Below are 12,664 nucleotides of genomic sequence, written 5' to 3'. Positions count from 1 at the left end.
TGTGAGAAAAAAAAACACGATCGCCCTTTAAAAAGCACAGTTTAATCAATATATAATGCTGATACTGCATTTTTCATCACAAGCACCCTTTTCATCTCATTTCTGTTTGAAAGTAACTTACACCCGCCACTTCTCAGCCCTGCACATTCGCTCTGCTTCATTGCACATTTTTCAGTCTCAGCCTTCACCGTCTATTCTAACTGCTCTATGATAAATCTGAATAAGCAAGTAAGATCTGGGGTTTAGAAACTCAAGACCATTGGGAGATTCTAACAGCCCAAACAAGAATGAGGCGTTTCAATCAAGATTAAACCATTTATAAAGAAAAGCCATAACTATTAAAGTAACAAATGAACCTAAGAGTCAGCCACCAAAGCACTTAATAATGTCAAACAGCAAACACTAAAAGGCAGGCTTTGCACTCTTGCAAAACTATGGCCACTCACCTGAAATGGGTATTTGTTTTGACAGGGAATAACACCGTCATCGTTCTTCACTATTTCCACACACTTGATCTTTGAAATATCAATAAATCCCTTTCGGTATTTTTTCTGTGAAAAGAGAAAAAAGGAGAAGGATTATAAACAATCCTGAGATATAATAAAAATGTTATTAATATTTATTAATAAGATTACAGATTCAGATTTAAAACATTACAATTTGCCTTTCTTTTTGCAGTTTTTTGGCCGGGGCCGGGTTTGAACTCGCCACCTCTGGTGTATGGGGCCAGCACCCTACTCCTTTGAGCCACAGGCATTGCCCAACAATTTTCTTAATAATTCTCTAAATCCTGTCTTACGTTAACCTTTTAAATTATAAATACAAACACCATGATGATCATTATCAAAATTATTAAATTATCAGTTTCTTTTTTGTACTATATTTACATTTCACAGAAAAATCCTTTCATTTCTCAAGATGAAATTGTTCTGTCCTTGATCCAAAAAAAAAGCCACAAGTAGGATCACCCTGTCATTGCTGTCTTCCCCTCTCAGATACACACTTTGTTCAATTTCTTCAATTTCATGATGGCAACTCCCAAAAAGAAAGCGTCAGAGACCAAAGCAAGCAAAACTCTTATTTGTTCCATCACACATGCAAACTCCAGCTGGCGACATTTCCCCTCCAGTGTGGAGATGCCTCGCGGTAGAGGCAGCGCGATCTCAAGGGTTATGCCAATGGCATTCGCGTAAAGCTTCCTTTGGACTCGATTACTCAGTACTCTACTTTTCTTCCCCAGTTCCTACCCTCCTCCCGTCACTCAGATCTGCCTACAGCAACTAGCAAATGGCCTATCAAGACACCCCACCCCACCCCCAAAATCATGTACACCCTTGAGCCTAGGAATCTATCCTAGGAAGAAATTCAAAAGAACACAAAGTATGTACAGAAATAACTTGTTACGATGCACCCTTCTCTAGATGAGGAGCCCTCGTTGCAAGGAGGTAAGAGGATCAGCGGAGTCATGTCTCAGAAGGGGCAACAGCAATTCTGAGGACCATGGACGCCCATCCTCCAGCTAGGGCAGGGACAAGGGCATTCTCCCTGCTCATTCGCTTCCAAGGGCATCAGTTTCCCACCCACAGATGCATTCAGGCCTCTCCCATTAAAACTGAGAAGCGTTCTTTTGCCTGCTACTGCTCTAACTCTTTCTTCCCTTCCTGAACTAGACGATGCACCCTCAGCCTTTATTTCCTAACCACCCACTCCCTCCTTATCCACATGCAATCCGCTTCCCACTGCACCGTCTGCTAACGCCATCCCCAAAAATGTCACTGAAGACCAGACCCAAAGGCCTTTTCTGAGCTGTCAACAACATTATGAGGGTTTGGAAACGGTGACATGCTTCACCCTTAACAGCCTGGACCTTGGGTCATCCTGGTTTTCCTCCTCTCCTCTTCCTTCAACTTCTCATGTGATAAGCCATTGTCTTGTGTCAACAACTGCATCAAGGCCCAGCACAGTGGCTCATGCCTGTAATCCTAGCACTGTGGGAGGCCAAGGCAGATGGATTGCTTGAGCTCAGGAGTTTGAGACCTCCTGAGCAAGTGTAAAACCTCTTTAAAAATAACTAGGCATTATGGCCAATGCCTGTAGTCCCAGCTTCTCGGGAGGCTGAAGTGAGAGGATAGCTTGAGCCTGAGAATTTGAGGTTGCTGTGAGCTACGAAGACACAGCACTCTACCCTAGGACTACTTGAGTGAGACTCTGTCTCAAACAAACAAAAAAAAAATGTGTCAAGGAAGACAAAGGGACAAGATAGGGAAAGCTCATTTCCTGAGCTGTGCCAGGTGCTTTTAGTCCCCACAGCTCCTCTGCAAATTAAGGGCAATTATGCCCATTTTATAGACAAAGGAACTAAAATTAAGTAACATACCTAAGTCTACCTGCGGGAGAGAGCAATGTACTGACTGTCATACGGTGTAGTAAGTGCTATACATTAAGATGCTATAAGAGCACAGAGAACTATGGCCTATGTTTCAAAGACAGGTGGCAGGAGCGACATTTCAGCAAAATAAAAAGCACGTGCAGAGACAGGCTTCATGACTGCAGTTTCTTCATCTGCAAAATGCAAGCAATAACAGTATCTATTTCATAGGTCTGTTATGAGAATCGAGTGAGTTAATACTTACAAAGTGCTTAGAAAAGTGTCTGGCCCATGGATAAGATCTGCACATATTTTCTAAATAACTATCTAGCCCTCAGAGCAGCAAACTATATTCTGCTTTCAAAACTCCCATCTCCATAATCCTAGCACTCTGGGAGGCCAAGGCGGGTAGATTGCTTGAGCTCAGGAGTCTGAGACCAGCCTGAGCAAAAGCAAGACCTTGTCTCTACTAAAAATAGAAAAAACTGAGGCAAGAGGATGGCTTGAGCCCAAGAGTTGGAGGTTGCTGTAAGCTATGATGGCACAGCACTCTACCCAGGGCAACAGCTTGAGACTCTGTCTCCAACAACAACAACAAAAAAAACCACTCATCTCCACCTGCCAGCTGGCCCAACTACTAAAAGCAGCTGTCAGATATGGATCAATCCACACAGGGAAATCTGGAATGACTTGAGTTGACGTATGCCCCCCTAAATTTATGCTTTGTGATCTGTAATCTCCTAATGTACTGTACTAAAATTGGGGTTGATTTTATCCAAATATCTTGCTTTGAAACCAGCAGATCAAAGTTCAAACTGAGGTTGCTCAATCATTCTTTGCTTTTCGTTTTCCAGGCTCTCCTTCATTTCTGAGTGAGCTCATTCACAATTTCATCTATTCTGCTAGCAGATACTGATGGGACACCGACTGGGCGCCACGCACAGTGCTGCATGCTGGAGTCTCCAGGGCACGGAAGGAGGGTTGATGGTCTCTGGAAGAGGATTTCACAATACTATGATGGGTGGAAAGGGAATTAGGGTGAGTGACAATCCAATAATGGTATAGTAATATGCTCTCATGGTATGCTATGGAGTGGGGTAATATTGGCACTAGTAGTTGGGAAAGTGATAGGTTTTATTTTAAAGGGTAAGCAGGAATTTTCCTATAGAGACAGTGAAGAGAGTTCCAGGCAGCAAAACAACAACTGACTATGTAAGAAGCAGAAAGAAATTCACTGAGACTGAAACTCAGGGTAATTTAGGAGAAGTAGAGGAAATGAGGCCAAATTAGGAAGATGCTTGCATGCCAGACTCAGGAGCTTGGATTTATCCTGAGCAGTTTTAACTCGGGAATCAGGAGAGTCACACTGGGGACCGTTTGTGAAGAGTGGTGTAGACAGGGCAGCTAGTCAGGACGTGGGTGCCATAGTTGGTGTGAGAGATAAGGAGGGTCTGAACCAAGGCAGTGGCAGTTGTTAGGGTGAGGAAAGTAGGGAAGCTGGAGAATTTGGAAGTCAGACTCCACAAAACTACATCCCCACACAGATACAGGGATTAAGAGCACAGGCGTTAGGGAGGCTTGAGGATTTTGAGTTTGAGTGACCCATAGACACTCATACCACAAACCATAATAAAGAACACAGGACGATCGGGCCTGAGAAGGCAAGGTCGGCCAATGTTGTTTGAGCGACTATTGGACAACCAATTGGACAACCTGGAAATGTTTTCAGGGAGTTGAAAATATGGGCTGGAGCTCAGAAATACTCAGCACCTTCTTCTTTTTTTTTTTGAGACACAGCCTCAAGCTGTCGCCTGGGTAGAGTGCCGTGGCATCACAGCTCACGGCAACCTCCAACTCCTGGGCTTAAGCGATTCTCTTGCCTCAGCCTCCCAAGTAGCTGGGACTACAGGCGCCTGCCACAATGCCTGGCTATTTTTTTGGTTGCAGCTGTCATTGTGGTTTGGCGGGTCCAGGCTGGATTCAAACCCACCAGCTCAGGTGTATGTGGCTGGTGCCTTAGATGCTTGAGCCACAGGCGCCGAGCCAGCACCTTCCTTATAGGTACAGATAACTCTGCTTTTCAGTCTCCTATTCTTGCCCCCTGGGAGGTTAGGCAGGGCTGAGGAGGAAAAGGTTCAGAGGTGTTAAGGAGTCTCCACAGGCCGCAGAGGGTTACTGAGACAGGCGTGTGCTCTCTCCAAGTCCTCCCCTGCACTCCCTCCGGAGCCCCTTACCTCCTGACAGGCCAGCCTTTCAAAACTACTCTACAGAGGGGCCCCTTCGGGGTATTCATAGGCGCTTTGGGAGATGACCTGTGAGCAGTTACTACAGTTATCTCTGAGAAGGAACATGAGGGTTTTTTCTCCATTTAGACTACTCTTTAAAATTTCTTCAATTAAAAAAAAAAAATCACTTCATAATTGCTGAAGTATGCTACATGTTCCTGTTAATATTGTGGCCCAAGGAGAAATGTCTAGGGTCATTACCTTTTTCATATTACATTTCTTTCCATTCTACTGCCTTTGCCCTGCCCACTAGACTAAAAATCAAGAGGAAGCTGAGACCTCCCCTAACTCATCTTTGAATCCTCTAAGAAGCCCCCGAGCAAAGAAGACCACCTGGCACTTAGTGGCTGTGTACGCGACGGTGTGCAAGGAACCACGAGCAACACTCTGGGTGTGGGTGGGGTATCCTCTCTCGCCTGTCCTGGGTATACTTCGCCAAGCTTGGAACTGGAGGTAAGCCATGACCGTTTTATACATTTGTAAACTGAAGGGGCATTAGTGTGTACCCAGAGAAGAGGCGGTAGAGTAGGAGAGGGTCAGGACAGGTTTAATGAAAGGGAGAGAGACCCACCTGAGCAGAGCCGAGGACAGTATCTGCCCAGAGCACGGTTAAAGACCTCTATTACACGGAGCTGGAGCAGGTGGAAAAATTCCACTGCCAGCTGGAGGGTTCTGATGAGCTGGGGGTCCTGTGCACGAATTTTGGGGACAGGGCTAGCTAAGCCCTTTGTGGTCTTTATTCTGGGAGAGGAGGAGAATGAGGTGGTAAGTTTGTGTGAGGCAGCATTCACCCCATCCACATAAACCAGCACAAATAGAAAAGTGTAAAGAACAAAACACACCTTGCTTGCTTGAAAGTGCACACCAACTAAGTGGCAGGACTGGAGTTAGATGTAAGAGATTCTGTCCCCAGCGAGTCTTCCAAGGTATAGGGCTTTCCTTTAATTTCCAGAATACTCAATATTTTACTAATATCAACATAAACCCTAAATTAAAGATATTAAGTTAGGAAAAACATCTATGCAAGTGACGAGAACTTGTTCCCGGTAATTGGAGAAGTCACTTTTCTTCAGGACTCCCTCTTGTCCTGTTCCCTAGGCCTCCCGAGTCCCCAGTATGATTCCAAATGATTCCTGCCTTTTCTCAGACCACAATTTTAATTCCTGCTGTGGCTATTCCCAGTGTCCTGCCACAGAGGAAATCTCCTGGATGAACTGCCTCTGCACTGCAACAGGACCTCAGGTGCAGAGCACTCGTGTGAGCTTCGGGCACAGCAGGCCCTGATTCTAGCTCTGCTCGGCCGCTTACTAAGACATACAGCATAGGGGAACCCTGTTTGCCTCCGTTCCTTTCTCTGCAGAAATAGAACAATACCACTCTTCTTTGCCAAGCTACTGGCAGGATTAAAGATAATGTTTCTAGATGTTGTACAGCATCTGACACAGGGAACTCCGTGGTGGTTAATTCTGTGTGTCAACTTGACTAGGCTGAGAGAAACTTAGATGCCTGGGAACAGTATTTCTGGGTGTCTGTGAGGGTGTTTCTGGAAGATACTAGCATTTGAATCATTAGAGTGAGCAAGAAAGATCCACCCTAGCCATTGCAGGAGGGCATGATCCAAATAAAACAAAAAAATGAGAGGGAAAGTGAATTCTCTTCTTGAGCTAGGCCATTGGTCCTGCCCTGGGATATTGGAGCTCCTGGTGCTCTGGCCTCCTCACCCACCGTAGATCTCAGGCCTTCAGACTCTGAATTACTGAATCACACCACTGGCTTTCCTGGCTCTCCAAACTGCAGGTGGCAGACTGTAGGACTTCTGGGTCCCCATAATAACAGGAGCCCACTGCCATAATACTAGATCCCTTTGGTTCTGTTCCTCTGGAGAAACCTGACTGATACAAACTCATCCCTAAATGGTAAAATTTTGCTATTAGTTTTCACAATAACCTCAGAAAGTTGTCAAGAATCTAAGCGTCTAAAAGAGATTATGAAACTGACTAAGGGCCATATAAGGCTGAGCTAGAAATAACCCAAACCTCCCAAACACTAAAGTTTTTACCTGACTCTGGGTCTCTCAAGATTGAATATTTATGAGCTCTTATCATTAAAAAAAAAAATTATCTTGTGTCCAAAGCTAATAATTATGGAACACTCACTTATAACCAAGTACTGTTAGCCTCTTTAAGGGGATTATATCAGTGAATCCTCACAGCCTTATAATGTGAGAACTGTTGTCACTGTTATACAGAAGAGATGAATATGTGGGGAGTAAAATTACCAGCCCAATGTCATGCAATAATCCAGGATTTGAATTCTGTCTAATTCCATTCTGAAACACTTAGCCCACATATATTTAAAAAACTTGATACATTCGTTATCACTTAACTCTGTACAAACATAAACTCAGTGGAAATTTCTTATGCTTATAGCTCTTATAAATTTTAAGACCAAAGGACATTCACGAATTCAATACAAACAAAATCACACGACAAATCAGAGGAAATTAACAACATTACTTAGACAAAATAGGCAGTTCTTCCGGAAGCCACCTGCTTGCTTTACTGCGTGACAACCTCCCATCTCTTCTGAGTGCACACATCCCACTATCCTATCATTAAACCCCATGTGGCTGTTTTGCATTTAGTCAGCCTCTGTTCTTTCTCAACAGGCCACAACATTAAAACAGAGAATAAAATATAGTCATCAAATTAAAAAGACAAAATCTAAAATTTCTAGAGCTTGCAGTCCTAGAAACATGCATAATGCCAATACTGTGGCGGACAGTCACTGTGTCCTATCATGACAATTAAATTTGTGTGTATTTATTTATTTATTTAATATATATATACATTTTTATTGAGACAGAGTCTCACTATTGTTGCCCTTGGTAGACTGCCATGGCGTCATAGCTCACAGCAACCTCAAACTCTTGGGTTTAAGTGATTCTCTTGCCTCAGCCTCCCAAGTAGCTGGGACCACAGGCGCCTGCCTCAATGCCTGGCTATTTTTTTGCTGCAGTTGTCATTGTTGTTTGACAGGCCTGGACTGGATTTGAACCTGCCATCCTCCGGGTGTGTGGCTGGCACCGTAAACAAGGTGTTATGGGCACCAAGTCTTAAATTTATATTTAATTTGTGGACTTGCCTTGTACCTCAGCCACATTCACTCAATATCACTTCAGTGTCTTTCTACCATCTGTAAGGCAAAGATACCAAAGCACCACGAAAGTATACAAAATCCCTTGCCCTTAGGAAATTGACCAAAACCAGATACATGCTAAGGTTAAGGAGAGGAATGATCATATTTACAGGAAAGGGACAGGAGGGAATGCGGGCTCCAGGCTACCCCTGAGCATCTGCAACTGGAGTGGCCGACTGACACAGAGACGGACCAGAGGCTGGGCAGCTGCACTGCTCCGAGAGAAGGAACAGCTGGCTTGAGAGCCCTGGGTTGGGGTTGGCTGGGAGGAAGGGACATACTTGTGGGATGGCGGGCACCATTGTGACATTCCAATCCCAAAATGCTACTTCTGCCCAGGGTCAGATCTGCGAGTGCTGCCTCCTCCTGGCGCCTGCCAGGCCGACAGGGAGCAGGGACTTCCAACACACACATGCGCACCATGGGTGGGTGATGTGCACCCACCACCACCCCCCTGGGGCCTGCGCAGAGCAGGAGACCCCGGTCCCTGCACCCACTGCTGTGGCCTGGGTGATCCCACTCACTCAAACTTCCTGAGAGACCTGGGCAGAGCGTACCAGCAGCCCTTGGTGCCAGAACAGCTGGACCACTGCTGCTGCCACTGGCCAAAAGGTCCTGAATGGCACTAGAGCCAGTGCAGCTGTGGCCTTTAAATCTGGATGGGCTGCGTGCCACACACCAACTGTCCTGCGCGGGAACCTGGGGCCCTGCACTCTACCCTGCCTGCACACCACGCCCCGTGGCCAACCTGACCCACAGGTGCCCCAGCTGTGTACAGGAGTGCTGTACCTTGCAGAACTGCTCTGTCCTGTGTACATACCCTGCCCTGTGGTCTGCTCTGTGCCAGGTCGCTGCTCCATGACCCACCAGACTACTCCACACAGCGGCCCACTCCTCCCTGTGCCCCACTCCTACCATGCCCTGCAAACCTACTCCACCCCACACTGACCTCACCCTGCTCACACGCCTGGCACCTCACTGCCCAGGCCTGCACAGCTGTGCACCATCCCCAGCAGACCTTCTCCATCCCACAAGTATGTCCCTTCCTCCCAGCCAGCCCCAGCTCCCTGCAACCTGGCACCAGGGGCCTGCCCTGTAATAGTGGCCTTGTGACAACCGCAGGGCAACGGGGGAGATGAAGCAGGATGTCATTAAAGGCTCGTGGTGCGTCTTCCCCTCCCCGGCTCATCAAGCTCCCATAGTAGAGCCCAAGCCTCCCCTCCAAGGACACATCCGTATCTTCGCCAAGAAAGAGGCCCCAGAAGAGGACAGCAGGTGTATCATAGTGGCTGTTTCAGGCTGAGAGAAGATGCCCCAGGTGAGAAGGAACCAGGATAAAAACTCCAGCAATATAAAAAAATAGGTTGCCTCAATATCCCCAGAGGATCACAACAGCTCCCTAGCAATGAACTCCAACCAAAACGAAACTGTTGAAATGACAGGTACGAAATTCAGACAATGGATGACAAGTAGGATAAACAGAGTTGAGGAGATGGTAGAAAACTACCTCAAAGAAATTAAACAATAATTCAAGACACGAACAAAAAAATTCACTGAAGACATAGATAGCATTAGAAAAGCGATACCAGAATTTAAAGAAATAAAAGAGTCATTGAGGGAATTGCAAAATACAGTCGAAAGCTTTAACAATAGGCCAGACCAAGGAGAAGAAAAATTTCAGAGTTTGGAAGCTTGGAGATAAGGATTTTGAAGTTACCCAGTCAGTAAAACTTGTTAAAAAAAAAAAAAAGAAAGAAAGAAAAGGAAAAGAAGAAGAATGAACAATCACTGCAAGAAACATTCCAAACTACGAAAACGAACACATATAACAATTACGAGTATCTGTGAAGGAGAAGAAGCCCTGAGCATGGAAAACTATTGGAGAGAATAGTAGAGGGAATCTTCTCTGGTATTGCCAGAGGTCAAGGCATCCAGACACAAGTTGGTCCTGGAACACCTGGAAGAGTCATAGCAAATAGAACACCAGCCTGACAAAGTCACAGTGAAGGAGAAAATCCACGAGCTGGGGTGTGAAAGAAGCAAGTCACTCACAAAGGAAATCCCATGGGATGAAGGGCAGGCCCTCTGCAGAGACACCTTCCACTGTGCGGCCTGGTTCCTGACAGGCCCCTGACCAGTACCCCCAAGCCCAGGGTTGGGGTCTGCCATATACATGGTAACTCACACTTCTCCCCTGAGAAACGAGCATTCCTAGACAAATCCAAAATGCCTCTTTGCTCCCACCCCACCCAGTTTCGGTATCTTTTACTGCTAAGATAGAGAAAATGCAGAAATAGGGAACAGATTTTTACATCAACATGTGGCTTTTGGAGACAGAGCTCCCACCTGGACACATCTGCAGCCCAGCATGGTTCACAGGAAGTGTTTCACCAGGTACGAGAAACGGGTATGAAACTCAGGCTTGGTGTTTGGGCTCTGAATACAGCAGCAACAACACAAAATGATCAGACTCCTTGGGGTGAAATGCACTCAGCCAAAGTATCTGATTTAATCCATGTTCAGAGAATGGAGAACAACAGGTAGCACTCGTAACAGCACCACGTGCTGGGTAGTGTCCACAGCTTTACACTTATCAACTCGGGTAAGCCTTCCAACAGTCACCTCCTACCTCAGCTTCCTGAGTAGCTGGGACTACAAGTACACACCACATACCTGGCTAGCTTTTTATTTTTTGTAGAGATGGGGTCTTTCTATGTTGCCCAGGCTGGTCTCAAACTCCTGTGCTCAAGCAATGCTCCTACCTCAGCTGGGACTTTAGGTTCATGCCACCATCCCTGGCACCATCACTTTTTTGGACTATACCATTTTAAAGAAGAGTTTTGGCTCTTATTTTTATCTTTTATCCTTTATTTTTGCTACAGCTATCTCAGACACATACCATGCCAGGTGGGCACAGGCCCACCAAGAATCTCTAGGACCTGCTTCCTGGAGAACAATCTCCACTCTGTTCTGTCAAGGTGCACTGAGGCATATGGGGATGCCCAACTAACAGAACAACAGACCCAGAACAGTCTTCAGAGATGCACACAGTCCTTCCTCAACCACGGGAGATGGTTATCACTGGATATATCATTGCAAATCCTTTTGCTTTTTATTTTTTTTTAAGCAGCAAAAAAAGAAAGAAAGCCCTTTATCCCAGGGCATTTTTTTTTTTTTTGAGATGCCCTAGGGAGAGTGCTGTGGCATCACAGCTTACAGCAACCTCAAACTCTTGGGCTTAAGCAAGTCTCTTGCCTCAGCCTCCCAAGTAGCTGAGACTACAGGCACCAGCCACCACCTCTGGCTAGTTTTTTTGTTGCAGTTGTCATTGTTCGAACCCATCTGCCTCGGTGTGTGTGACCAGTGCCCTACCCACTGAGCTAGGGGCGCTGAGCCCTTTTACTCTAGGTTTTAATTCTTAGTTTTCTATGGTTAATACTGACTAGTAGCACTTTGCTTCTGTTCTAGGAGTGTGTGTGTGTGTGTGTGTGTGTGTGTGTGTTCTGAGACTCTCAATGTGTGTGTATTCTCAGGCTCTCGGGGCGTGTGTGCATATGTGCATATGTGTGGGGGTGGGGATGTGTTCTCAGGCCCTCTAGTAGGCATCTGATGTGTTCAGGGCATTTTTTTTAAATGACACTTGATATCTTTATGAAAGTGGAAATAACCAGAATCATATAAACATGATCTCTTATCAAGAGGAACTTGAGGCTCAGCACCCATAGTTCAGCAGTTAGGGCACCCGCCACATATACCAGGGCTGGAGGGTTCAAACCCTGCCTGGGCCTGCTAAACAACAACAACTACAACAGAAAAATAGCCGGGTGTTGTGGCAGGAACCTGTAGCCCCAGCTACTTGGGAGGCTGAGGCAAGAGAATCACTTAAGACCGAGAGTTTGAGGTTGCTGTGAGCTGTGATGCCATAGCACTCAACCCAGGGCAACATAGTAAGACTTTGTCTCAAAAAAAGAAAAAAAAGAGGAACTTGAGGGAAATAAGCTTTGAGCGTTTCTGGTGGCTGAGAGTTATGAAGAGCAAGCAGGGCAAGATAGAAAATGCAGCTTCCAGTGTAGGTGGTGGGGGCAGAGGCAACTCGTAACCCAAACACTGTGGCCAAGCCCTTGACTTTCATATGTGGAATGAAACCTCCAGGTGCAGCCCCAGGAGACACAATTCCCACCCCCACTGTGGCCAATGGACTGATGAGGTGATGGCTCAGAGAAATGACAGCCTGGAGAGTGGAAGACCCCTGCAGCAATTCCCCTGAGCCTCACCCCAGGGCTGGGTTTCTGGAAAGGCCTTGGGAAGCTGGGAGGCTTCCAGCCTCTAGGGAACTTTGCCTCTGCCCTGCACAGAATGGGTTAATTCCACCACTAAGAAAAATATATCTCCCTGCTTATTTGATATTAGTGGAGGGCACACAGGCTTGCACACAAATATGAATGGGAAGTACAAATTATTAAAAAGTGAACTGAGCTTTGCTAGGCTGCTATAAAAGTAGACCATTAACTTGGTCTTTAAAGGGTTCTGGACCCTTTATATTTCTCTAGTTCTCTAGTTTCTGCAGTTTGTTCTGTACATGGCTTTAAAATATTAAACTGCATATAATGGCCACTTTCCTACACTGTTTGCTGCCCCTAAAAGAACAACATTCCCTCCTTTTTTTCCCAATGACTATAATCAGTCATGCTGGGAAAAGTTTCTTCCTTTCGCCTCTCCTGGTGGGATCTAGGGGAGGACTGGGGGAGTAAGGGTGAAAAAGTGGGCATGGGGAGAGGAACCACCCTAAAACACTGGCAAAAAAAAGAAAATT

At 45.9% G+C, this 12,664-nt stretch overlaps 1 protein-coding gene across 7 annotated transcripts in view; it reads right to left on the bottom strand.

Moving 5' to 3' along the window:
- Nucleotides 1–12,664, bottom strand: part of TEC (tec protein tyrosine kinase) — a 159,841-nt gene that overhangs the window by 46,041 nt on the left and 101,136 nt on the right. For all 7 annotated transcript variants that reach the window (XM_053578025.1, XM_053578021.1, XM_053578024.1 and 4 more), the window contains one exon: nt 447–551. In XM_053578025.1, coding sequence (XP_053434000.1) covers nt 447–551 — 105 coding nt within the window. The remainder of the gene's footprint in view (nt 1–446; nt 552–12,664) is intronic.

The sequence above is a fragment of the Nycticebus coucang genome, chromosome 23 (genome assembly GCF_027406575.1).
Source record: "Nycticebus coucang isolate mNycCou1 chromosome 23, mNycCou1.pri, whole genome shotgun sequence".
Classification (NCBI taxonomy): domain Eukaryota; kingdom Metazoa; phylum Chordata; class Mammalia; order Primates; family Lorisidae; genus Nycticebus; species Nycticebus coucang.
The sequence above is the reverse complement of the archived record's forward strand: the minus strand, read 5'-3'. Positions and strand labels throughout refer to the sequence as shown.